Source organism: Momordica charantia (assembly GCF_013281855.1).
Source record: "Momordica charantia cultivar OHB3-1 chromosome 9 unlocalized genomic scaffold, Mcharantia_2.0 BLBB01000009.1, whole genome shotgun sequence".
Lineage (NCBI taxonomy): Eukaryota > Viridiplantae > Streptophyta > Magnoliopsida > Cucurbitales > Cucurbitaceae > Momordica > Momordica charantia.
In genome coordinates, this window is record NW_028275167.1 from 11633379 (window position 1) to 11660513 (window position 27135).

General features: G+C 38.4%; 1 protein-coding gene across 2 annotated transcripts in view; it reads left to right on the forward strand.

The window, feature by feature from the left end:
• LOC111017054 (phosphoinositide phosphatase SAC3) overlaps nucleotides 1-27135 on the forward strand; it is a 65169-nt gene that overhangs the window by 18656 nt on the left and 19378 nt on the right. For both annotated transcript variants that reach the window (XM_022292703.2, XM_022292702.2), the window contains exons 10-11: nucleotides 9471-9834; nucleotides 23862-23983. In XM_022292703.2, the coding sequence (XP_022148395.1) occupies nucleotides 9471-9834; nucleotides 23862-23983 (486 nt within the window). The remainder of the gene's footprint in view (nucleotides 1-9470; nucleotides 9835-23861; nucleotides 23984-27135) is intronic.

Genomic DNA, 27135 nt, shown 5'->3' on the forward strand with positions numbered 1-27135 from the left:
GTAGAGCTCTTGTTTGTAAGTGCACCATTTTTGCCTAGGGGGAGTGAGTTTTTCACTAAAATACTCAATGGGATGGCTTTTTTGGGATAAGACAGCACCTACACCTATGCCGGAACGGTGACTTCAAAAGGGTATGAGAAATCTGGAAGGGCTAGGACAGGTGTAGAGTTTAGTTTGTCTTTCAGTGTATTGAAACTAGTAGTCTGTTCTTCATCCCAAAAAAATTTTCCCTTTTTTAGACAATCTGTTAGAGGTGCAGCAATAGAACTAAAGTGCTTAATGAATTTTCTATTGAAAGAAGCTAATCCTAGGAAACATTGAATATCCCATACCGAAGTTGGTATGGGCCACTGTTGGATAGCTAAAACTTTAGAGGGGTCAACAGAAATGCCAAATTGTGTAATATAGAATCCAAGGAAGGCTATTTCAATAGTCATGAATGAGCATTTAGCTAGATTAACATGCAGTTTGTGCTCCTGTAATGTGAAAAAGAGTGTCCTAAGATGTTCTAGATGTTCGACCTCAGATTTACTATATACTAATATGTCGTCAAAGTAAACTACCATAAAATTGTTAAGATAAAGGGCGAAGTACCTGGTTCATCAAGCGCATAAACGTGCTGGGTGCGTTAAACAAACCGAATGGCATAACAAGCCATTCAAAAAGACCATCATTTGTCTTGAAGGTTGTTTTCCATTCATCTCCGGGTCGTATGCGGATTTGGTGATATCCACTTTTGAGGTCCACCTTAGAAAATAAGTGAGCATCGCTAAGTTGGTCCAATATATCAAATAAACAGGGAATAGGAAATCGGTATTTGATTGTAATCTTATTGATGGCGCGACTGTCCACGCACATCCACCAGGATCCGTCCTTTTTCGGTGCTAACAAAACAGGCACGACACACGATGCAAGGACTAAGACTAGGCCTAATATGTCCCTTTAGTAAAAGATCATTCACTTGATCATGCAGAATTTGGTATTCCTTGGGGATCATTCTATAATGAGGTATTCTTATTCAAAAAATTCTATAATGAGGTACGTGGGGTAAGGAAGAAACAGGATGAAAGTCGATGCAATGCTGAATATCTGGTAACCCCGCAGGGTCTTTATTATATCAACAAATTCTTACAGGAGATGTTCAATCTTGGGATGGTGAGCGACGGGTAGAGATAGAGGAGAATCCCCTTTAACTACCAAGGCCCATACCATAGGATCCCCTCTTTCTAAATAGGACTTGCCATTGATGATGGAGAATAGTTGCTGAGGAGTAGTGGATGTATCCTTTTTAGACTTAACATCCACGTTGGATGGGAGAAGAACGATTTTCTTGCTCATCCAAGTAAATTCATAAGTATTGTCCCGCCCTCTATGTAATGCTTGAAGGTCGAACTGCCAAGGGCGTCCTAACAAAATGTGGCACGCGTCCATATCTAAAACATCACAAATAACTTGATCCTCGTACTGAGTGCCAATGGATAGAGGTATAGTGCATGTAGAGTGTATTTGAACCTCACCCCCTTTGCGTATCCAAGAAACCTTATAGGGAGTAGGGTGGGGATCAACCTTGAGATTTAACGTGGTCACCAATCTTTGGGAGACCATATTTTCACAACTGCTGCTGTCAATTATAACGTTGCAAATTTTATCGTTGCTAGTGCAACGAGTTCGAAAAAGGGAATGTCGTTGATTAGGAGTCTCCACCTTTGGAGCAAGGAGAACTTTTTGAAGGACACAGTTAATTGGTTCTCCATCATCCAGTTCAATCTTGGTTCTCCATCATCCAGTTCAATCTAGGCAGTATCATCGTCATCAAGAAGCTCAGTTTCTTGATCATCTTGATCTTCGTCATCAACCAATGCCAAGGCCCGTCGTTGTGGACATTCATTTGATAAATGACCAATCTGCCCATAACGGAAGAATTTTCCAAGAGTAGGTCTAGTATATTGATTATTACCTCGTTCTGCCGTGGTGTCAGTAGGTTTGGGAGGCGGCAAAGCTTTAGTAGCTTCATCATTCTTGGTAGCAGTGGAGGTTGAGGCACCACTGAGAGGTAACGTTTTTCCGGTTTCCCCATCGGAAAATTTCGATAGAGGTTGTTTATCCCAAGTAGTGCGACGAAATGATGTCTTTGCATGCTTCTTTTCGATCTTAGCTTCAATCTCCGATTAGTTGAGTATCCATTTGATCTTGGATATCCTCACGCAAACCATCAACAAAGCGGGCGATCTTATAGTCTTCTGTTTCGATCTTTAGATAGAGGTTGTTTATCCCAAGTAGTGCGACGAAATGATGTCTTTGCATGCTTCTTTTCGATCTTAGCTTCAATCTTTGTGGCCATAGAGATAGCCTCAGTGAGTAATCCGATTAGTTGAGTATCCATTTGATCTTGGATATCTTCACGCAAACCATCAACATAGCGGGCGATCTTATAGTCTTCTGTTTCGACTAAATTGGTTCGAGCACCCAAGCGATGGAATTCCTCAGTATAGTCATCAATCGACTTACTGCCTTGGCGACATCGTTGATATTGTTGATAGAGTAGCTGCTTAAAGTTGGGTGGGAGAAAACGCTCGCGCATAAGGCGCAACATTCGGGGCCAACTCCAAATTGGGCGTTTGACAAGGCGGCGACGGTTGATCTCTAATTGATCCCACCAAGCCGATGCACCAGATTGCAACCGAAAGCGACGAGCTTGACTTTCTTGTCTTCCGGCGTGCTGGTGTAGTCAAAATTTTTTTCGACATTCTTGACCCAATCCAAGAATGCTTCTACATTCATCTTTCCATTAAATGTAGGTAAATCAATTTTCATGCGAATGTTGGTTCGAATGCTGCCCCTGTTGTAGTTTTCCTCTCGATTAAAACGGGGATTTGCACGAAAAATTCCTCTTCCTCACCTGAAGAATCGGATTCTTGGACCCTCAGCTGTAATTCTTGATCCCTACTACCATTCCCTTCCATATCTCTTGCACGAACAGGGGTTGGTGATTGGTTTCTTGGTCTTTCTTGAGGTTGTCTTCCCCGATTTGTGTTGCTGTGGTTCCCTAAATCCAGTCCCAGTTGTTCTTGCTCAACAGTGATCAATTCCAATTGCCTACCAACATTTTCCAGAAGGTTGTGGATGTTCCGCACGTTCTCTCGTACTTCACTCAATGAATCTTCCATTAACAACAAGCGATTAGTGGTTGTTTTGGGTGATAGGACTCGTTCTGCTGAAGGATCTCCCGCGAGTCCCTTCCCGGAAGCCTCTGTGTTCTTCCCCATTATCATGTCCTAAGTTTCGATTATAGGGCTCTGATACCAAATTTGGTGTAAACCAATGAGAATAGAAACTTGAAAAACAATTCTTATTCCTTCAGCAGACCCGACTTGGCCTTTTATAGGTTGCCTAGCCAATGAACTACCAACTAACTAATAAAACCAACGGCTATAATAACTACCAAGAATAAAAGGTTTTTACTACTAACAACCAACGACTATATTCTTAGTAACTAACATTACATTAGGAATGCAAGCCCTCTAAACATGAACTGAGAACCAACAAAGATATGAAAAATGTCCAAGCCTTGCTCTAAAAATGTAATGTCAATGTCGACATTGACCTTGGATGAAAATGTAGATGTCAATGTCGACATGGATAGCTCATATTTATAGATATATCAACAAATATTCTAGAAAAATCATGGATATTGTGGAAACCTATAGAAATACTTCAAATTTCTTTATTAAACTTTGACAGTTTGGTCCCTGGACTTTAAGGATTGTGTCTAATAGGTTTATAAACTTTGAATATTGTGTCTATTAGGTCCTCAACTTTCATTATTGTCTAATAGATCCCTGACTTTTAAAAAATGTCTAATCGGTTAGAGGTCTAATAGACACAAAATTGAAATTTCAAGGATCTATTAGACATTTTTAAACTTCATGAACCTATTTTTTTAACAAAAATAAACTTTTCATTGATAATATGGAAAAGGAGATTCCAGAATCTTTTTAAAGAAAATATCGACACATGTGTAGAGAAAACAAGGCCTAGCGGCCAACAACATCTGGCTGTTGAAAAGGCATGTCTAAGAATCCTGTTAATTGATAAGGAAAAAAGTTCTAATAATTCTTACTTTAAATAATTTATACAAAGCTATAAATAGGGGCTAGCGGGTTGAGCCTATAAAGAGATTTTTTAATTTGCAGAATTTATTATACCTGAGTTCGTTCTCAAAACCTAGCGATAAGTTCATAAAAACATATTCTTTAAGATCGCCATTAAGAAAGGTGTTTTTCACATCAAGCTGATGGAGAGGTCAATCTGAATTAACTGCAAGAGACAAAAGAACTCTAATAGAGTTAATTTTGGCAATGGGAGCAAATGTTTCTTGATAACCAATCTCATACGTTTGAGTGAAACCTTTAGCTACCAATATTGCTTTGTATCTCTCAATACTACCATCTACATTATATTTTACGGTAAACACCCATTTAGATCCTACTAGTTTCTTATCTTTTGGCAACTCTACTATCTCCCAAGTATTATTCTGCTTTAGAGCACTTATCTCTTCCATAACTAATAGTGTTCAATTTGGATCTTCTAAAGCTTCATGTATATTCCTTGGAACAAACAAATCAGTTATCCTAGATGTGAAAGCTCTATGACTATTTGACAACTCTTGGTATGAGATTTAGTTTGCAATAGGATATTTGGTACAACTTCAAACACTTTTTCTAATTGCTACTGGAACATCAAGATCAGAGACAACATGTGAAATAGTTGAAGTAGGAATAGAAGATGAGTTACCAGTATTTTCAGTTTCATTTCTCGAAGTCTTAGGTTGGATCTGTGAAGCTACTATTTGGTCAAAAAGGATTAGCAATATTTTCTGTTTCATTTCTCGGAGTCTCAGATTGGCTATGTGAAGGATCAACTATTTGGTCTTCTTTTATTCAATTGAATTTTCTTCTAGTATAAAACTTAAACTAAAAAACATGATTAGTAGAATCATCCTTATTTCCCCCCTTTAATGAGAAGTTTCTACACTAGGTATCAAAGGATTGGTAGAATCAGGAGAAATAAGACTAGGAAGAGGAATCAAATATCATAAATATTAAGGATGAATAAACTACCACCCAACCCAAAAGCTTAAGCTGATGGGTTGAGTAAATGTAATTTATTTATATGGATTCTCAACACTCCCTTCACTTGTGGGCTTGGAAAATAAATAAGACCGAACAAGTGGAAATCATAATAAATGAGGAAACAATAATGCAGGGATTTGAATACAGGACCTCCTGCTCTGATACCATATTAAGGATGAATAAATCGCCACTTAACCCAAAAGCTTAAGCTGATGGGTTGGGTAAATTTAATTCATTTATATGGATTCTCAACACTAAAAATTATCTTCCAAATTTGATTCTTCCCATGAAGAAATTTTTAAGTAAAATATGATGGTTTTTCTGAAAAAGACACAACCATACTTACAAAAAGTTTTTTGGTCTGAGGATCAAAACATCTATAACTCTTTTGAGTTGAAGAATGATCCTAGAATGTACATTTAACAGCTCTAAAATGAAGTTTTGATTAAGATTGACTAGTTATGTGAACATACGTGGTACACTAAACAACTTTGAGAAGTAAGTCAGAATATATACGGGACGTTGGAAAAACATATCTAAAGCACTCAATGGGAATTTTGAAATTTGAAACCTTACTAGGCATACTATTTATTGGATAGGCAGTTGGGAAAATGGATTCCCCCATAAATATTTCAGAATGTGCATGGTAAACATTATAGCACGTGTCACCTCAAGTAAATGCCTATTTTTTCATTCAGCAATCCCATTCTATCGAGGAGTATCCGGACAAGTATATTGATGGAATACCTTTTTCTTTAAAAAAATCGCCAAAATTTTCATTGAAATACTAAGTGCCATTATCAGAGTGTAAAATGCAAATTTTGGTTTAAATTTGAGTTTCAATCACATTGTAAAAGTGTTTAAAAATGTCTTTCACCTCAAATTTTTTAGTCAATAAAAAAACCCAAGATAGATGAGTATGGTCGTAAATAAAGGTAACAAACCATCTTTTTCTACTATGAGTACTAATTTAGAGGGAACCCAAACATCACTACGAATTAAATAAAACAGTTTTGAAGTTTTATAAGGTTTTGGAGAATATGTGTGATACGTGACAACTTGAGCGTATGGACTTCTCTACTATCTAGCCACTTGAATCCAATCGTATAGTTGGTTTAACTCAAAAGGAAAGGTTAGATGGATTACCTTTACAGTCACTACCAAGAATAGACAGATTTCTCACTATATTCAAGGTTGGAAACACTCGATGAGTTTGGTAACCAATCCAACAAGCATGCTTCGATGGGAAAATAAAATATCTTGAGAACGCTCATTTATAGGCCAGTCCCAAGGCCTTTTACAAGAATTTTGTAAAATAAAATAAACCTAAAAATCTAAGGTAAATAAAATAACAAAATAAATGCAAAATATTCTCTCCTAAAAATGCCAACTTGCTAATCAAGCAAACTAATCTATTCCTTAAATCTAATTGGATAAAACTAAAAGAAACTAAGGAAAATCAAAGGAAATATATTCATTAAATGGAATGGAGTGGGCGGCAAGGTGTTTTGACGCCAAAGGGTGTGGGAATGAGCGGGCAAGGGAACGGGGCGTTGATGGGGCTGCTGAGGGGGTGTCTATGTGCAAGCGTGCGTGGTTGGATAGCAGGGATGCATGCGAGCATAGGTAGCATGCCATGTAGGAGTGCGCGGCTGGTGTGCTAGGGTTCGCGGTAGGGACGATGCGGTGATTGCAGCTGTGCATGCGGATAAGTGTGCGGATGGGCGTGCGGCAGCCATTGGGAGAGGCTGCAGGCAGTTGGCGTGTGGTATGAGGCGTATGTAGGCTGTGCAGTGGGGGACGCGTGATTGGGAGGTTGGCAGGGGCGTGCCGCATGCCGTGTGCATAGGGGTGTGCGGTAGGAGGCACATGTGGCAGGGGCGCGCGGGCGCTTGCTTGTGAGGTTAGTGGCAGGCGTCTGGCATTTGGAGGTGCGCGCAGGGCCATGCAATGGCGTTGATGTGCATGTGGGCATGTACGTGCATTGGGCGTGTCCTTGTGAAATTTGTGCCTAGCCTTTGTTCTTCCTCAATCTCCCTTCTCCTCTTGATTGTTGATGGTTGCTTTTGGTCCTTCAAGATCGTCAAAATTTGATGATGGGACCAATGTAGTTTCCTCTTTTAGCTGGTCTTTCCTCTTTGACTTCTCCTTGTTGATGTCTGTTGATTCTTGGAGTTTTTGGCCAATTATGATCATATCAATGTGGAAGGGTGATCTTTTGCTAGAATGCAACTCTCGCAATCAAAAGAGGAACAATCAATTCCCTTAAACTAATTTAGCGGCGGCAGCTGAAAACAGGATTAAGGTTTAGGGTTCACGATGGGATGCTTGCCGGAATTAGGTTGCACCCCGGCAAATATGTTAATTTTGGTCCATTTTGGTCCAATTTTGAAGATGTTCATTTTGGCCCTTGTACTTTAAAAAAATGTTCATTTTGGTCCATACCATTAATAGAGTAACAGATTGATAATGTGCCATCTTCCTTAAGATGAGTAGGAGATTACGTGGTAATACCAAGCAGTTTAAATCCCAAAAAATTATACTTTCTCGTTTTTTTCTTTCTTCTCATGTCTTTGGCGTCTTCTTCGTGGCGGGTTGTTCTTCAGAATTTGGTGAGGGTTTTCAGATTGATTGGATTCCTCCTATTTGGACTAGAGAAAGATTCCAATGTTCTTGGTGATGCAAGATCTGGTTTGCTGCTCGTGGACGATTGGGATTGCCTAAAATCAATGATACAAATATTCAATTTAGAATTGATACAATATTCAATTTAGAATACTCAGCGTCAGGGGTTGGTAAAGAAGAAATTATGGATTATTGAATGTGTTTTTCCTTTTTGTTGATTGTTGGGAAATTGAAACTGTAGGTGAGAGTGTTTGTGATTGAATGTGTGTGGCTGACCCAATACGAAATGAAACCCATGCGGACATTCAGCAGCATATGTAACAGAGGGGTTTCTGAAGCTTCGAGGAGGGGAGCTTCAATGGTGGCCTGCAAAGGGTTTTTTGAGGTTCTCGATTTTTCAGAGGTTCTCAGGTTAGTGATTGTTTTTCTCCCAATCCATTCTCTTATGCCAAAAAAATTGGGAACCTCTGAACCTCGAAGAAACCCAAATGCCGGACCCCATGAAGAAAGGGAAAAAATCCGGGAAAGAAAATTTTTGGGATTTAATCTAGGCCATTAAATTTAACACAATTTCATATTGATTTTAAGGAAAATGTCACATCATCGATTTGTTACTCTATTAACGGTAGTTTGATGACAATGACTAAAATGAGCATTTTTTAAAGTATAAGGACCAAAATAAACATTATAAAAGTAAAGGGACCAAAATGAACTCAACCTGAAAATACAGGGACGAGAGATTATTTTAACGTATATATATTCCAACAAAAAGGCTGCAGGGATTTTTTAAAATTTGAAAGGTCATTGTTTTTGACATTTTCATTAAAAAGCAGCAGGTGACTTTTGGAATTCCTATTGGATTCAGCATTACAAGGTGTCTTTTCGAGTTGAAAAATCATTGGTGCTTCGAATTCCCATTGGTTCCAGTATTAGATGGTGTCTTTTGAAGTTGAAAGGTCACGGGTAGCATGTATTTATTGTCGTTACAAGTTTGAAAAGAAAAGGCAGCTGGGATTAATTTTATCCCATTGGAAAGTCGTGTGGTTTAATGGCTCTTCAGGTTCTGATTGGCTGGTTATTTTTTGAAATGTTTTCTGATTTGGCTTCTTTGGAGTTACTTAAGTCCTTGAGAATGTGAAAGGTTTTGTTTTAGGATTCAAAAGGTTCCTTAAGAACAGCTGCGAGTTTTGACATCAAAGCTGGCTTTTTCTTCAAGAAATCATTTATTGGCTTGGTGTTAGACTTTCACACTCGTTTCTTTTTATTATTCAGCTGGTTGTGGTGAAGCCTTTCAACTTTTCTTCTTCCTCCCATCCATCAATCACTTATGTCCGACACGTGTTGGTTGCGTGTCCGAGCATGTCGGTGTTAGACACTGACACTTGGGAATTTTTTCCGTGTCTGTTCTCCCTCTTACAATCTGCATCAACAAGAGTTTTCTGGCCTCTATCAGCAACAACCTTCGTTGGCCAAGCACTTACTCTAATACCAATTGATGTAGCTTAAAGCTCTCAAAGAATCCACAAGGAAAATCTTTATTCACAATTGAAAATTGATTATAATGACGTGTCAATACAATTAAACAAAATATATATATAAAAAAATAACTCACTACATCAAATATAGTGTGGATAGTGATGGCGTCACTTCTTTGGAGTTGTATGTTTATCGACTCTTCCTGATAATGAACTTTATATGAAAACCTTCTTACAGGAGTGAAGGAAATTGTAGCTTATCTTCTCAGTTACAGTCAGACAATGATAATGAAGATGCGGCTAGCATGGAAAAGCAAATAAGTGTTGACAATCTTGTTTCTAGTGGAAATTGCGTTATAAAACTGCCAATATTCCAGAGTGGGGTGCTGCGGACCAATTGCATAGACTGCCTTGACCGTACAAATGTTGCACAATATGCATATGGGCTTGCTGCTTTTGGACACCAGCTTCATGCCTTGGAAATCATAGATTCCCCCAAAATTGATCTTGATGCCCCTTTGGCCGATGAATTAATGGGATTTTATGAGAGAATGGGTGACACACTTGCACACCAGTACGGTGGCTCAGCTGCTCACAATAAGGTAATGTTGAATTGCTGCTTACCAACGTGGGAAATGATATTATATCTTGTATTTATTATAATTTTTAGGTTTGATTTCTACTAGGTAATTTAGTCATGAAGAGAAGTTACAATGGCAGTTAAATAAAATCCTACAAGGCCAAACAAGAATAATATATGCCGAGCCAAAAAGAACTATAAAATATTTATACAGGCCTTTAGACCTATATTTTCGAAAAAATAGGAATATATCTAAAGTTTAGAACCCCAAGAGAAAGAAGTAAATTGAATATTAGTCCTAGTGTGCACCAAATACGTCCATTACTCTGTCAAATACCCTAAAAGGTTTTGCTATAAGGTATCAACCTAAATAACTGGCCAAGATGATTACAAAAAATCCCTCCAATTTGTATAAATCATAAAATAATTATGGTTACAAAAAAGCTTTAGTGGAAAGAGTTAGGCAGAGAAGCTTGTATTGAAGAATCTCCCAAATTTTTGTGTCCCTTCTAAGTAAGTCCTAAGACATTCTTTGATTCTTTTTATAAAATTTTTTATTATACCTTCCAAAAGTAAGACTTTAATGCATGTTACACAATGTGAGATAATTATGGCAGAATACTTGATATCTGTTAAGGATGAATAAACCACCACTCAACCCAAAAGTTTAAGCTGATGGGTTGGGTAAATTTAATTCATTTGAGTTTTTCAACAATATCATTTCATATACTAGAGTATACATGGAAGCCCTAAATTAATATTGTATAAAATTACAATTAAAGACAAGAGACTTGTTAAGAATGAATAAACCACCTCTTAACCCAAAAAATTAAGCTGATGGGTTGGGTAAATGTAATTCATATATGGATATCTCTAACACTACCCCTCACTTGTGGGCTTGAAAAATTGCAACAAAATTCAATACGTGGAAATCGTTATAAATGGGAAGGAAATAACAATGCAGGGGTTCGAAAAAAGGACCTCCTACTCTCATACCTTGTTAAGGATAAATAAACCATCAATGTGACCTAAATCCTTAAGTTGATGGTAAGCCAAGATACAAAAATGGGAGAGAAGCAACCCGACAATTCATAGAAGAAGCGAACTGTTGGACTTATCAGGGCTGAATATGGATTCCACAGATAGCTGATTTTTGGCAATTAACTGGAAAACCCGAGAGCCATTCGAAAGCCTTAATGGTGTCAAATTAATTTGTTAACATGGTGTCGTCATTCTTGCAGAATATAGGGATATTGTCTGCGAATTGAAGGTGTGAAACATGGACCCTATTTCTCCCAACCAAAAATCCTTCGAATAATCCTCTCAAGTGGATACTGTCCAGAATGCTACTGAGTACATCTCCAACCGAAAGAAAGAGGAAATGTGAGAGAGGGTCACCTTGCCTCAAGCCCCTAGAAGCAATAATACGACCTCTCAATCTCCCATTAATAAAAATAGAGTATTTTGTCCCTTTCACACAACCATTTATCCAGTTTTGCCATCGCCTACCGAACTGTTTTTGAGTCATTAACTCCTCTAAAAAGGCCCAATCTACCTTGTCAAATGCTTTCTCAAGGTCGAGCTTGAGTAACCATCCACTCTTTCTTCGAGTTTTATAATCCTCTACTACTTCATTAGCAATCAAGATGGGGTCAAGAATTTGTCTTCCTTCAATAAACGCACTCGTGGAGATAGTTGTAGGCAAAACCTTTTTAAGTCAATCAGAAGAACCTTGGCCAATACCTTGTAAATAGACGAAGATAGGCTTATAGGTCGAAAGTCACGAATTTTCGAGGCTCCAGATTTCTTGGGTATGAGCCAAATAAAATTTTCTTTGAGGCAATTGTTAATATGCCCATTCCGATAAGACACAAGAAATCAGCATTCACAGGTTGCCAAAATTCGATGAGAAATTCAGAAGTAAAGCCATCAGGGCCCAGGACTTTATTTTTGCCTAAATTGTTCAAAGCAGACCATAGTTATGTCTTCTGATTCCTCAAACCTCCTTTCCAACCATGAGTGATCTGAGGAGGAGATGGGATGCCAACTGATCCCTTTGGGAGAAAATTGAGGACCGAATCTTCTAGTATGCAGCTGATAGGCCTCCAATTGTTCATAAATATGTTAGGAGAAAGGGTAAGAAGGGAAAATAGGGAAAGGAATATTTGTATTGTGGGCCCAAGTTAGTTATGGGTTTTGGGTGATGAGTTGGTTATATATACAGCTGTAGGAGGGGAGGGTATCTTTTTGCTAGTAATTATTTCCTTGAGAAGGATAGGAGGAGCTCTCAAATCTCCCTAAACATTGTAATTCCCCCTCTATACCATAAATAAGAGGCAGTTCCTATCATTTTGGTATCAGAGCGGTGGTTCTGGGAATGGTGACGAGAATGGAATGTAGAGTGGAAGCTGTGGAACAGCAGCTTTCGGGAGTGGTAACAACGATCGAGGATAGTCGAGAGTCGTGGAAGAAGGAGATGGCTATGCTCCGGGAAGAGATGAGGTCGTGGATGTCGGCGATGACCCTGAAAACGGACACCGATGGGAAACTGAAGGATGACAAAGGAAAAGGACTGGTAGTGTGTGTCGAAGGCGGAGAGAACTCCGACCAGTGTTGCGACATCAGGCGAGGGGTATAACTTACTCTCGAATGCGATTGCACCAGTGTTTGATCTTCGATTATGTAAGTTGGAAGTGCCCCATTTTTGAAGGCGAAAACCCGGATGGATGGTTGCATCGGGTTGCAAGGTATTTTGTGATTAACAGGTTGACGGACGCGGAGAAGTTGGAGGCTACAGTTCTCTATTTAGATGGGGAGGCTCTGTTGCAGCGATTTTGACACACCATGGACGGGACGCTGAGCGATCGCCTCGTAGCTGTCCGACAAGAGACGACAGTGAGGGATTTCTGCCGAAGATTCGAGGAGGTTGGTGGAACTGTTGATAGCGTGCCGACGTTTCTTCTCGAGAGTCTGTTTGTCAACGGGTTGAAGGAAGGGTTGAGAAAAGAAGTACGTGTTATGAAACCAAAAGGGCTGAAGGAAATTATGTAGATGGCCCAATTCATTGAAGATAGAGATGGAGTCGGCCCAACTCTCACGGCCCAAGAGGAGAAAATGGGCACTACGGTAGGGGCGATATTGTCCAAGTCTGTAACAGCCGGGTCTGGGTCGAGTCGGACCGTGGCCTTTACTTCGACCCGTTCCAATTCTCCTCGAAACGGTGAGAATAGACCTAAAGGGGGTGACACGTCTTCAACGGGGGGCCAATTTCGCTGACTCTCTGATGCAGAATTAAAAGGGAAAAGGGAAAAGGGCTTTGCTACAGATGTGACAAGAAGTATTCCCCAGGGCACCGATGCAAGAAGAAGGAGCTACAGGTCTTGGTGGTCCAAGAGGAGGTGGAGGCAGCATGCGACGAATTCCAAGATGCCGTCGATACAATTTGCGAAACAACCGACAAGGAAGGAATGGAATTTGCGATGCTATCACGAAATTCCTTCGTGGGACTGGATTCTCCAAGGACGAAAATGCTGAATGTGAAGGGAATGGTGGTGGGGAAAGAGGTCGTAGTCCGAATTGACAGTGGTGCTTCCCACAATTTCATTGATGTCGAGTTCGTTCGAGGTCAATGCCTTCCAATCAGTGAGACCAAGGGCTATGCGATTGTATTGGGTACGGGAGAAGAAGTGACATGTTCAGGAGTCTGTATCCTACTAAAGTTTTGAAGTTTAAAACTCCTCTTGATGTTTTGAAAGAAAATTTTCCAACAACTCGTTTGAACTCTGATTTACCTATCAAAGTTTTTGGGTGTACTGTTTATGTGCATATTCCTAGTCATTTTCGGTCAAAATTAGATCAGAGGGCAATTAAATGCATTTTTTTGGTTTATGATTTTAGAAAAAAAGGGTATAAATGTTTTGATCTTCAAACCAAAACACTTTATGTGAGTATGGATGTATCCTTATTGGAAAGTCAACCTTTTTTTACCCAAAATTATCTTCAGGAGGAGAAACTAAATTTAGAGGATAAGGATGATAATTTTTGGGATATACCTGTTGATATACTTGTTCCCCTCCCTAATGTTATAAGTCCCAACTTTACTAGTCCTTCAATGCCAAGTGTAGAAAATTCTAACTCAGGGGGAGAATTACTACAAAATGATCAAATTGATCTAAATCCTGAGTTTAAGTTTTATACTAGAAGAAGACTCAATCAAACGAATGGAGACCAGATAGCTGACTCATCACAGATCCAATCTGAAACTTCGAGGGATGATTCTGACACTCCAGGTAATCTATCTTCTATTCTTGTTACTCCAACTATTGAAAATATCTCATCTGTTATTTCTGATCTTGACGTCCCTATAGCCTTAAGAAAAGGAACTCGAACTTGCACAAAATATCCTCTAGCAAACTATATCTCTTATCAAAACCTGTCAAGTAGTCATAAAGTTTTTACGTCTAGGATAACTAACTTGTTCATTCCAAGGAACATACAAAAAGCTCTTAATGATCCAAATTGGAAACTAGCTGTTATGGATGAGATGAATGCTCTAAGATAGAATTGTACATGGGAGATAGTAGATTTGCCAAGAGATAAGAAAACTGTGGGGTGCAAATGGGTTTTTACGATCAAGTGTAATGCTGATGGTAGTGTTGAAAGGTATAAAGCTAGATTAGTGGCAAAGGGATTTACTCAAACCTATGGGATTGATTATCAGGAAACTTTTGCTTCTGTTGCTAAAATCAGCTCTATTAGAGTACTTTTATCTCTTGCTGCAAATTTAGACTGGCCTCTTCATCAACTCGATGTAAAAAATGCCTTTTTGAATGGAGATCTCGAAGAAGAAGTATTTATGAGTTTATCACCAGGTTTTGAAGCTAACCTTGGGAAGGACAAAGTATGCCGGTTAAAGAAATCTTTATATGGACTGAAGCAGTCTCTAAGAGCATGGTTTGAACGGTTTGGAAAAGTGGTCATGAGCTATGGATTTCTTCAGAGTCAAGCTGATCATACCATCTTTTATAAACGTTGTGAAAATAATAAAACTGCAATTTTGATTGTTTATGTAGATAACATCGTGCTCACAGGTGATGATGAGGTAGAATTGGCCACTTTAAAGAAAAGTGTTGAATTAGTTAGAAGTTAAGATTATGTGGACTTAGTTAGAAGTTGTTTAGATTTTGTGTTTAAATTTAGCAAATAAATCTCCTTTTTTTGTTAGGGAAGTTAGGAGGTTATTCCTAGATTTTGTTTCCTCTTGTAACCTATAAATAGTGCCTCTATTCCTCATCTTTGATCAATCAATTTGAGAATTTATTTCTTCTCTCTTTTCTCGTGTATGTCTCTCTGGTGTCTCTATCCTTAGTTTTTAAAAAGACTAGCATGTGAATTTCAAATCAAGGACCTAGGAACGTTGAAGTACTTCCTAGGAATGAAGTTTGCGAGATCTAAGAACGGTATCTTTGTTAATCAAAGAAAATATATTCTTGATTTACTTGGAGAAACAGGTTTACTCGGATGCAAAGTAGCTGAAACTCCTATTGAACCAAATTTTAAATTGGAAGCTGCAAAAGAAGAAGAGGTAAAGGATAAAGAACGATATCAAAGCCTTGTGGGAAAACTCATTTACTTATCTCACACACGTCCAGATATTACTTTTGCGGTGAGCATGGTAAGCCAATTTATGCACTCACCAGGATTAGTTCACTTTGAAGCTACCTATAGAATTTTAAGATATTTGAAGGGAACTCCAGGAAAAGGTATATTGTTCAAAAAACACAACCATTTACGGGTTGAAGTTTATACCGATGCTGATTGGGCAGGAAGTATAGTAGATAGAAGATCTACTTCTGGTTATTGTTCGTTTGTTGGAGGTAACTTAGTTACTTGGCGAAGTAAGAAACAAAATGTAGTGGCTAGAAGCAGTGCTGAAGCAGAATTTAGGGCTCTAGCCCATGGTATTTGTGAAGGGATTTGGATAAAAAGGCTACTTGAAGAACTGAGAGTCTTTCAAAAGGCACCCATTCGAGTTTATTGCGATAACAAGGCTGCTATCTCCATAGCCCACAATCCAGTTCAACATGATAGGACTAAGCACATTGAAATTGACAAACACTTTATAAAGGAAAAAATTGACACGGGCGTGATATGTATCCCTTATCTCCCAACAATAGAGCAGACTGCTGATGTATTGACAAAAGGACTACCAAAAGTACAATTTGATAGGATGATTGACAAGCTGGCAATGGAAGATATCTTTAAACCAGCTTGAGGAGGAGTGTTGGTTTATTTGTGAATATTTGCTGTAAATATTAATGATTTGATTATTTTACTCTTATTTTCCTTTTATGAATAGCCTTTCTCCTATACAAGAAGGCTTTGTATCTCTTATTTTTAGATATATTGGAATACAAATATTTTTATTCCATCAAAATCAAGTGTTTCATATGTGGACAGATTGGGCATTTGTCAAATGAGTGCCCTCAAAGAGGAGCAGTAGCTATCCTAGACGAAACTGAAGAAATTGATCAAGACAATCAACATTCTGAAAATGAGATCACACATTCAGAACCGGATGTGGGCAAGAGAGTTTCTTAGTTCTTGAAAGGCTTCTCCTTACACCAAAAACAGAATCTTCTCCACAGAGACATTTTTTATTCAAGACAAGGTGCACCATTAATGGAAAAATATGTAACATGATTATCGATAGTGGAAGCACCGAAAACATCGTGTCTAGCAAACTGGTAATCGCCCTCAACTTCCAACTCATCCCTCATCCTACACCTTACACGGTTAGTTGGATCAAGAAAGGAGGTGAAGCTCAAATATCATACATTTGTACAATCCCTTTCTCAATTGGGAGTAGCTATAAGGATCAAATCATTTGTGATATTTTGGAGATGGGTGTTTGGTATATCCTTTTGGGAAAAATTCAAACTCATTCGGGCAATTCAATTCCTAGTTATTCCAAGAAAATTTTGAGAAGTATTGGAATGCAGAAGAAAGTGGGTAGTTTTGAGAAGGATCTCGTGAAAAAGAATATTGATAATTTGGAAGACTTTTGTGTCAACAAACTATTGCATCAAAATTTATTCGGATTTAATTCAGTTTGGTCACTTTATCGTTGTTTTGATGAGTTAAAAAAGGCATTTTCGGTTGATTATTTTTGAAGCACAGAAAGAAACTAGTTTCTATTTTGAGGATTGTTCACAGCCATCTAACTTCACTGCTTTTAAACTCGAGGACGAGTTTTATCTTTTGGGTCGGGGAAATTGATGTAGTCGGCTTAGTTGTGGTTTATTCTTTTAGAGGATTAGCTAGTTATATCTTCAGCTTGTTTAAAGTTTAGTAGTTTCGAAAGGGTTTTATTTTGTTTCGAAAGGGTTTAAAGTTTAGTAGTTACTGCACAGTAACTTGAGTTTATCTTGTATTCCTAAAACTGGAAGCCTCTATAAATAGGCTCTCCTTTAGTAATGAAAGGCAGATTGCATCAGAAAGTCTCCTCCCTCCAATATTACTGGAAAGTGATCTGAGGAGATTCTAGTGCTCGAGAAACTCTGGAGTTGGACAAGACTTCATCCCATCCTTTGGAAACAAGGAATCTATCCAACAAGAAATGAATTGATTCATGTCCTAGCTTGGATCAAGTATAGCCTCCATTGGATGAGGAATTTCCGCTAGATCAAGTTGTGTGATGAGATTATTGAACTTTTTCATGGATTTTGTCAGTCAAACACAAGATGATTTTTCGAAAGGCCAACGAATAATGTTGAAATCGCCACCAGTACACCATCATTTATCACTAAGGGAAGATACGTCCTAGAGCTCCTGAAAGAGAAACCTCCTTTCCCCGTTGTTTGTTGGGCCATATACATTAGGAACCCAGATATCATCACTATTGGAAAAGGATATTAGAATGGACCAGGAGTACCCGCTTTAATGATGTCTTTGACTCGGATCCTACATTCATCCCACATAACCAGAAGACCACCTGATTCGTCTAAGGAATCAATGACCGACCATCCTATATCTGTTGAACTCCAAAGTGATTTGATCACGATCGAATTGGCTTGCTGGAGCTTTATTTCCTGTAAGCATACTACATCAGGGCGTAGATTTTGAACGAACTTTTTGATCTTCAATCTCTTCTTATCATTACAGAGGCCTCGAACATTACATGACAGGACCTTCTTTGTTTTCCGGGAATTGGAATTAATTCTATACCTGCTTTTTCGAAAAAGGATGGAATTCCAGTTGACTCCTCGGGCTCCTTATGCTCTGTAAACAGATTCTGGATATCCTCTTCAATAGATCTCTTCTCATCTTTCTCACATTCTGTTTTTGGTTTGGAGTATAATCCTCTAAATGTCTATTGTGCTCTATGTTTATTATCAAAATTGTTGCTTCTTAGTAAAAACCTTTAGTTTGAGTGTCCCACCTGAGGTTTAAACACACCCAAAACGAACGATTCAATAAATTTAAATCTGCTAGAATCCTGAACTAATAATGAACAACACCAATTAAAGCAAGTTGATTGATTGATAAACTCTGCTTGTATCTTTAGACTCTCGTCTTGAAGCTTTCACTTTCAAGAATGTTTAAGCAAATCTGGTTGCTATAGTGCAATAAGATGAGGCATTTTATTTATATTTCAAGAAAATTGTTAGGAATTTTCCTGTTAAAAGAATCTACCAAGTACCAAGAATGAAACTATATTTAAGCAGTTGTATCAATCCTTTTTTGGATTCATTATTCACCATTGTTCTGCTATATCATTATTTTTTTTCTTTTTCTTCAAACTTGAGAAACAATTCTTGTAGTTTTGTGAGAAGGGTTATATTTTTCTTATTCTCATTACAACCCATTTAGGGGTAAATATACAAGAAGACCTTTCAACAAATAAGGAATTAATCTAAACCTATAAGGAAAACAATAAAATTACAGAATATACAAAGACATAATGTAAATTCTAATAAGGAAAAAACTTAATTTACGGCTTGATTTTCTACACTCCCCCTCAAGCTGGATGGTATATGCTTGTCATTCCAAGCTTTGAGATTAATCTACCAAGGCTGGGTCGATGCAATGCCTTAGTTAAAATGTCAGCAGCTTGTTGTTGGGAAGATACATATCTCAGATTGATAGTATTTGTCTCAATCTTCTCGCTGATGAAGTGACGATCTATTTCGACATGTTTCATCCGATCATGATGTATTGGATTTCTTGCAATGGCTATGGCAGATTGATTGTCACACAATACCTCTATAGTACCTTCTGTCTTCACCTTGAGTTCAGTGAGAAGACGTTTCAACCAAACTCCTTCACAGATCCCATGGGCTAATGATCGAAACTCAGCTTCAGCATTACTTCGAGCTACAACTTGCTGTTTCTTACTATGCCAGGTTACTAGAGTCCCCCATACATAGGAACAGTATCCTGATGTTGACTTACGGTCAATAGGAGATCCAGCCCAATCTGCATCCGTGTAGGCTTCAAGAGCTCGGTTTGTGGTTTTTCTGAACATCAGTCCTTTTCTAGGATCGTGTTTGAGATATCTCAATATTCTATACACAGCTTCCATATGCTCCTTTGAAGGTTTGTTCAGAAATTGACTTACCACACTAACAGGAAAACTAATGTCTGGTCGCGTATGAGTTAAGTATATTAGCTTTCCAACTAGGCGTTGATATCTGCCTCGATCAACTGGTTCATCTTCAAGATTACCTCCAAGTTTTGAATTTGCATCCATAGGAGTGTCTGTTGGTTTACAACCACTCATCCCGGTCTCTATTAGGAGATCTAACGTGTACTTTCGTTGAGTGACAGAAATCTCTTTACTAGATCTTGCTACTTCCATACCTAAGAAATACCTTAGGTGTCCCAAGTCTTTGATCTCAAATTTCTTCGAGAGGAGTTGCTTTAGACGAACCATTTCTTCAGAGGCATTTCCTGTAAGTATTATATCATCAACATATACTATTAATACAGTGATCTTACTTGGTGAGAAGTGCTTGATAAGGAGGGTATGATCGGATTGACACTGAGTATAGCCGTCTTGTTTCAACACATTTGTAAATTTTTCAAACTAGGCCCGAGGTGACTGTTTTAGTCCATACAGAGACTTCCTGAGTTTACATACCTTTTCCCTTAGTATATCTGTCCTCAAATCCAGGAGGTATGTCCATGTACACTTCCTCTACTAAATCACCATTTAGGAATGCATTCTTCACATCAAGTTGAAACAATGGCCAATCTAGATTTGTTGCAATGGAGAGAAGTACCTGAATAGTGTTTAGTTTGGCAACTGGAGCAAAAGTTTCCTGATAGTCAATCCCATAAGCTTGGGTGAAGCCTTTAGCCACCAGGCGAGCTTTGAATCGTTCTATACTGCCATCTGGTTTGTGTTTGGTTGAGAAAATCCATTTACTGTGCGCTTACCTGGAGGTAAGTCTGTAAGGATCCATGTCCCATTTTTTTCCAAAGCCTGCAATTCTTCTAGAGTAGCAGCCTTCCATTCAAGTTTCTGCAAGGCTTCTTGAACTGTGTTGGGAGTTTGAACCTGATCTAGTGAAGTCACGAAAGCTCTAAAATACGGGGACAGATTAGTGTAAGACAAGTGATACCGTATGGGATGTTGGGTACATGAGCGAATACCTTTCCTGACAGCAATGGGTCTATCATCTCCTGATGTCTCGTGTGCTATTTCAGGGACATTGAGATTTTGGTTTAGATCTTGGCTTTGCTGAACTTGTGTAGGTTGTATTTCGTTTCTCTCAGGTTGTCTTGTTCGTCGCGAATAAACTTGCAGTTCAGCCTCATAGGGAGATACGTGAGTTGGCTCAGAATGAGGTACAGGTGAACTCTCAGAGAATGAAATTGGCTCAGAATCAGAAGAGGGTACAAGAGAACTCTCAAAGGATGGGTTTAAAGAGAAGTTCAATCCCAATTTTGTGATTCAAGAACAGAATTCTCCCCCTGAAGGACAGAATTGGGATAATATGGTTGATTTTCAAAGAAGGTGACATCCATGGTATGAAAGAATTGTTGAGTGGGAGGATGATAACACTTGTATCCTTTCTTATTTGGCGAGTATCCAAGAAAGATACATTTTATGGATCGTGCATCAAGCTTACTACGATGCTGAGGATATATATGAACAAACGCAGTGCACCCAAATATTTTTAATGGTAATGGAGACACAAGATGGGATGTAGGATAAATTGAGAGTAAACTTTGTAAGGGTCTGTTGAATTTGAGAATGCGGGATGGCAAACGGGTTATAAGATAGGTAGCAGTTAGGACAGCTTCACCCCAGAAAGATTTTGGAACATGGGATGTGAGCATGAGAGAACGGGCTACATCGAGAAGATGATGATTTTTGCGTTCAACAACACCATTTTGTTGAGGTGTGTCAACACAAGAGCTTTGGTGAACAATACCATGAGATTGAAGATATGGACCAAGGGTAGAGTTGAAGAAATCACGAGCATTATCAGTTTTAAGTATTTTTATATTGACTTGAAACCGAGTTTGGATCATTTTATGGAAAACGGTGAATAAGTGGCTTGTTTCAGATTTTTCTTTCATAAGGAATGTCCAACTCAAACGTGTGTGATCATCAACAAAGAGAAGAAACCAACGTGCCCCATTGATATTTTTTACCCTTGAAGGTCCCCAAATATCTCCATGGATAAGGGAAAAAGACTAAGATGGAAGATAAATGTGAGGTGAATAACAAGCACGAGTATGTTTGGAGAGTTGACAAATCTCACACTTGAAAAACTGACTCTTTTTATTGAGAAATAAAGAAGGAAACAATCGTTCAAGATAAACAAAGTTGGGATGACCAAAACGATAGTGCAACATCATGACAAGATTATCTTTATGATTTAAGGACTCAGAAACATAAGCAGACTCACGATTAGACTGAACTACAAGTTCATTGCATTTCTTTGTTGGTGGAGGACTTGTTGCTTTAAGAAGATACAATCCCGCACATAATTTAGCATTGTCAATCATCTTCCCCGATCCCAAGTCCTGAAAAATACAAGAATTTGCAAGGAATTTAGTTTCGCAGTTCAAGTCTTGATTCAACTTACTCGCAGACAATAGATTATACACTCATGTGGGCACAAACAATACTGATGCAAGAGTTATGGAGCTTGATATCTGAATACTCCCAATTCCAGTGACTTGAACAGGTGTACCATTAGCAATTCGAACAGACAGGTTACCCGTATAAATTGAAAATGATGAGAATAAGGATCTATCACCTGTCATATGATCCGATGCTCCTGAATCCACTATCCATTCAGATGGAAGAGTTTGAGTGTGGAGAGCACGAGAATTTTGGTTACCTTGTTGTACATTCCCAGAACCACTTACTGTTGTTGGTGGAGTTGTTTTGTTCAATAGTTGTTGTAGCATGTCCAACAACTCTTTGGTATGTGGTTGTTGGTTAGAAGTTTCAGAGACAACAGCATTGCCTCGAGTTTCTCGCTCTGATTTGGTAGTGTTCGGCTTCCAGTTCGCTGGTTTTCCATGTAATTTCCAACAGGTTTCTTTGAGATGTCACACTTTATGACAATGATCACACCATGGTCGCCCTTTGTGCTGGCGGTTACACCATATAGATTCCCCCGAGCAGCAAGAGCGATTGGATCATTAGGATGATCTCGTTGGGAAATGAGCGCAGATCCATTTTGAGTAGGAGGATGTTCGGTTTGTCCCAACATGACTTGCTTTCGACTTTCCTCCCTACGGAATTCGAAGAAGACTTCTCGAAGACTCGGTAATGGCTTAGTACCAAGAATGTGACCATGAACTTCATCAAGTGATTTATTCAGACCCATCAAAAATTTGAAGATCCGTTTTGTCTCCACAAATTTTCGAAAGAGGATACGATCATCAGAATATTTCCATTCATGAGTTTCAAATAAATCTAGTTGTTGCCAGTAACGAGATTAATTGGAGTAGTACGCCGTAACCGTTGAATCACCTTGTTTAATGTCTTGGAGAGTAGTCTCTATCTGGAATAGCTCAGCCGTGTTTTCTTTATTAGAAAATGTATCCTCAGCAGCATCCCAAATTTCTTTGGCAGTAGAAAATAGGAGAAAATTCTCACCAATTTCAGTGGTCATGGAATTTATTAACCAGCTCATGACTTGATTATTTTCAGCCCTCCATTTGCGAAATGTTGAATCATCGGGTTTGGGTGATTCCACTTTACCGATGATATAGTCTTCCCGTCCACGACCATACGTGAACATCATCACTGATTGGGACCACTGAAGGTAATTGTGGCCATTGAGTTTGTGACATGTTATCGGATTATTGTTGCTTTAGGAAAAGGATGAGACGTTAATTTGTGATTCTGAACCTGCCATTACAAAAAAAAGGTGTAAGAGCTGTGATTCGGAATAAAGTACGGGTAGTAGCGGCGGCAGCGAGCTCGGCGGCGGCGTTGCGGCGGAGAGCTCGACGGCGGCGGCGGAATGCTCGGCGGCAGTGGCGGACACAACAGCAGAGAGGCGGGCTTCTGCGAAAGACCGAAGCTGCGACGAGCGACGACCGGAGCTGCGACGTGCGACGACCGGAGCTGCGACGTGCAACGACCGGAGCTGCGACATGCGACGTCGACGAGATCTGTGATGGGGTGACGGCGCCTGAGACGAGAGCTGCGGCTGGGATTTGCAGCGGAAGCGACGGCTAGGGTTTTTTTTCAGATTCTGGCGGCTAGGATTTTTCAGATTCTAGGGTTTTTCTAGCTCTGATAACATGTAATTTTGTGGGAAGGGTTATATTTTTCTTATTCTCATTACAACCCATTTAGGTGTTAATATACAAGAAGACCTTTCAACAAATAAGGAATTAATCTAAACCTATAAGGAAAACAATAAAATTACAGAATATACAGAGACATAATGTAAATTCTAATAAGGAAAAAACTTAATTTACGGCTTGATTTTCTACAATTCTTCTTATAAAAAAATGTGAAGATATTGGTTTCTATATGTCTAAGTTCTTTGCATCTTGGGTGCCAAATAGATATTCTCAGAGAGAAGGGGACAGTGGAAAGCAGCAACGCAGTCTCAGGAGTTCTTCAGAACTCTTCAAAGATACTACAGCAATGCCTACATGGATTCAGAGAAACAAGATGCTATCAATTTGTAAGTTTACCTATAGTCATTTTGTTGTGAACCTGCTACAAAAAAATTGCTAATATTGGTACTTCAGTTCAGCAATGAAATTTACCCAGTAGTCTAGGTGCCTTTGTCAAGGGGAGAAATCAGATTTTGTCCTTGTAGATTAAATTACCAACTTATGCGGTTTTATGTGATTGAATCGGGAATCTTTTTCTTTTTTTTGTTGTTTTTTTTTTCTTAACAATATATTTTCGTGGTTTTTTTTTTTTAAACGTAGATATGCTTTGTATGATAGTTGAAAGAGTAATAAAAGTGTGGCCTAGTCAATGACTTTGCAATGGCAAGGAATGATGACAAGTTCCTAGAAACAGGAAACGAAGGCAGATGATAATTGAAGGGGTACTATAGGAAGAAAATCGATCTTATTTCGTTTAGTGAATGAAATATACTGTATGATTAATAGGATTCTTTGCCCTTTTTTGCCAATTGGTGGCAATCCTATTAACTTAGAATTTGGGGCCTCAATTATGGAGAAGATTCTGAGCGAACTCATGAAAAGTGGAGGTACTTCGATATAAGATGTGGCTGGTCAAATTTTAGGAAAATGCTTTCTAGATTTGCCCTCTCTCTCTTTCCAGCAAGTTTCTTTAATTCGTTTTCAGGTGGTCATTGACTCTTGTTAGTCTATGGATAGATTGGTTAGTAGTTGTTGCATTGCAAATAAATCTCTCTTTGTTCACTTTATTCATGGCAATTATCTTTTAGAAGAAAAAAAAAAGGATTGTTATTTCTTTATCAAGCTTCAATGGAGTCTTTTGACGTGGGCAAAACAAGTTTTTCCTCAACTTTGGAGGTGTCCTTTGAATATCAAATTTTGTAAGTAGATGAGAGGTGAACAAGGTTTTTCTAGGGTTATAACAAAGTATAATCAATTTGGGTGGTATGCTGAAATTTCGTATCTTATGAAGGTGCCAAAGAATTTTATTTTGGTCACAGCTTGGTTTGAAAAAAGAGGTTGGTTGGTCTTTTTGGAATTGTTGGATGAATTCATTCATAAATTTAAGGGTGTGGATGATCCTTGTGAGGTGTTTAAGATTTATAATAGAATGAACAAAGTTTGCTCTGGTTTGGGTAGCAAGAACGCTTTTATTAAGAAGACCATTTCGGTGGTGGGTTATTGTCAGGTTTCTGGTCAAGGATTCTTGTAAGGATTTCTGGGTAAAAATGATAATAAGGAGGTTGTCACTGTGAATTTTGAGGAGATTTTTGTTATCACTAGGTTACATTCTATTTTCCAAGATTTTTTTTTTAACAAGAAATGAACTTCTCATTGAAATAATGAAAAGGAACATAAATGTTCAACGATAAAAACTCTCGAAAGATTGAAAGAAAACATTGCAAGAAACAAAAACTAATTTTAGGATAAAAAAGCACCCCAATTAGAACAAATAAGAGAATGGGAATAATTCCCAAAACGAGTTGACATAGAACACCACAGTGAGACTTTAAATTAAGCTATGCTAAACCGATCAAACGAAGATTTACGTTGGTCCTCGAAAATTCTGAGATTTCTTTCAAACCATAACTCATAGAGCAGGGCCTTACTAGCATTAAGCCACAGTAGACGACCTTGAGGAGACAAGTTCAACCCGAGAAGCAATTGAAGGGTATTATCTGCAGCTACCCCATCAAAAGCCCAAGACAAATTGAACTCTTTGAACAGTAAGAACCAATACTTCAGTGCATATGGACAGTGAAAGAACAAGTGAATAGAATTTCCCCCGCTTGCTTGACTGAACATACAGATTGATGGCGATAAACATGAAACCGAGAGCTTCATTTGGAGAACGTCTGCAGTTAAAGAAATAAATTTCTGGGTGTTGTTTGATCAACCCCCTCCTGCTGATAAAGCTTTGCTAAAATTACGGAATAGAAATATTTTGGTGGCTAGTTGAAGAAGTTGGGACGATTGTATTTAAAATTGAAAAATGGTATGCTAAGTGGTTTTCCGAATTTCTCCTTTTTCTGATCCATCTTCTAGATCAGAAATCTTGGGTATTTTGGAGCATGATTGGTTGTGCAATCTGTTGGACTTCAAGCATGCCAAATTGGTAAAGGAAGATGAATCGTTTGTTGAGGAGTTTGATCCCTCTTTAAATCTTGGATCAGGTGGAAAATTGGTGGGAGTTGATATTAATTGAAATCTTTCAAATTCTTTGGTGAAGTTAAAATAGATTGTAGGTGGTTGTGGTGTTATGTTTGCTATGCTCGAAGTTTGAGTGGTTAAGTCAAATGAAAAGTTGGTAGAAGAAGTTACTGCTGTTTTCTTGAATGACCAGGTTTTTAATGAGATACTAATGCCTTGTCGTTTGTTGTTGAGGGTTGGAAGTTGCAGCCATCAGTGCAATTTTGAATTCCAAGGACTGTGAGAAGTTGAAGGTTGCAACCATAAATGTTGAACCGTTGGATAGGTTGTATAACAGTAATGATTCCACTAGTACGGAATGTTCCAAGGCTGGTGTGTATGCATTTAATGCACATATTGGTGCATTTAAGTTGGTTGGTGAGGTATTGGCCAATTTTAATATGGTTGGTGAGAAAGTAGATAATGGTGTCATAAATATACAAGTTAATGAAGAAGTTTCAGTCTTCCCTTGCATGATGATTCTGGCTGGTGGTGGGACTAATTCTCCAGTACCGAGGAGCTTAAAAACACAGACATGGACATGCGACACGTCAATTTCCAAAAAAGTAGGACATGACATGCTGGGGACACGGTAATTTTTTTTTAATATATATATGTTTGCATATTTTAACCTATTATCAATATTTAGTACTTCTAAACTAATTTTTTACCTTTAAACATCAATATAAGTACCATAACATAAATACGAAGTGTGGAGGAGTGGAGAAGAAATGTCACGGGGATAAGGAAACGTCTGGATAGAGATATTAGGAATAATAAAACCTAATTCTTTTGCTGATGAGTAAAAATAAAAAATAAAAAGATTGAATAACAAAATGGGCTAAGGTTGTAGTTGTTTAAAAAAGAGTAGGTTTAAAAGCCAAAATGACTGTGGGCTGTGGGCTAAAAGCCCAAACGATAAAAAAAAAAAGGCTGGGCTGAAAAACATGTCGCCACATGTTGGAAATTAAAAAAAAAAAAAGTTGGCCAT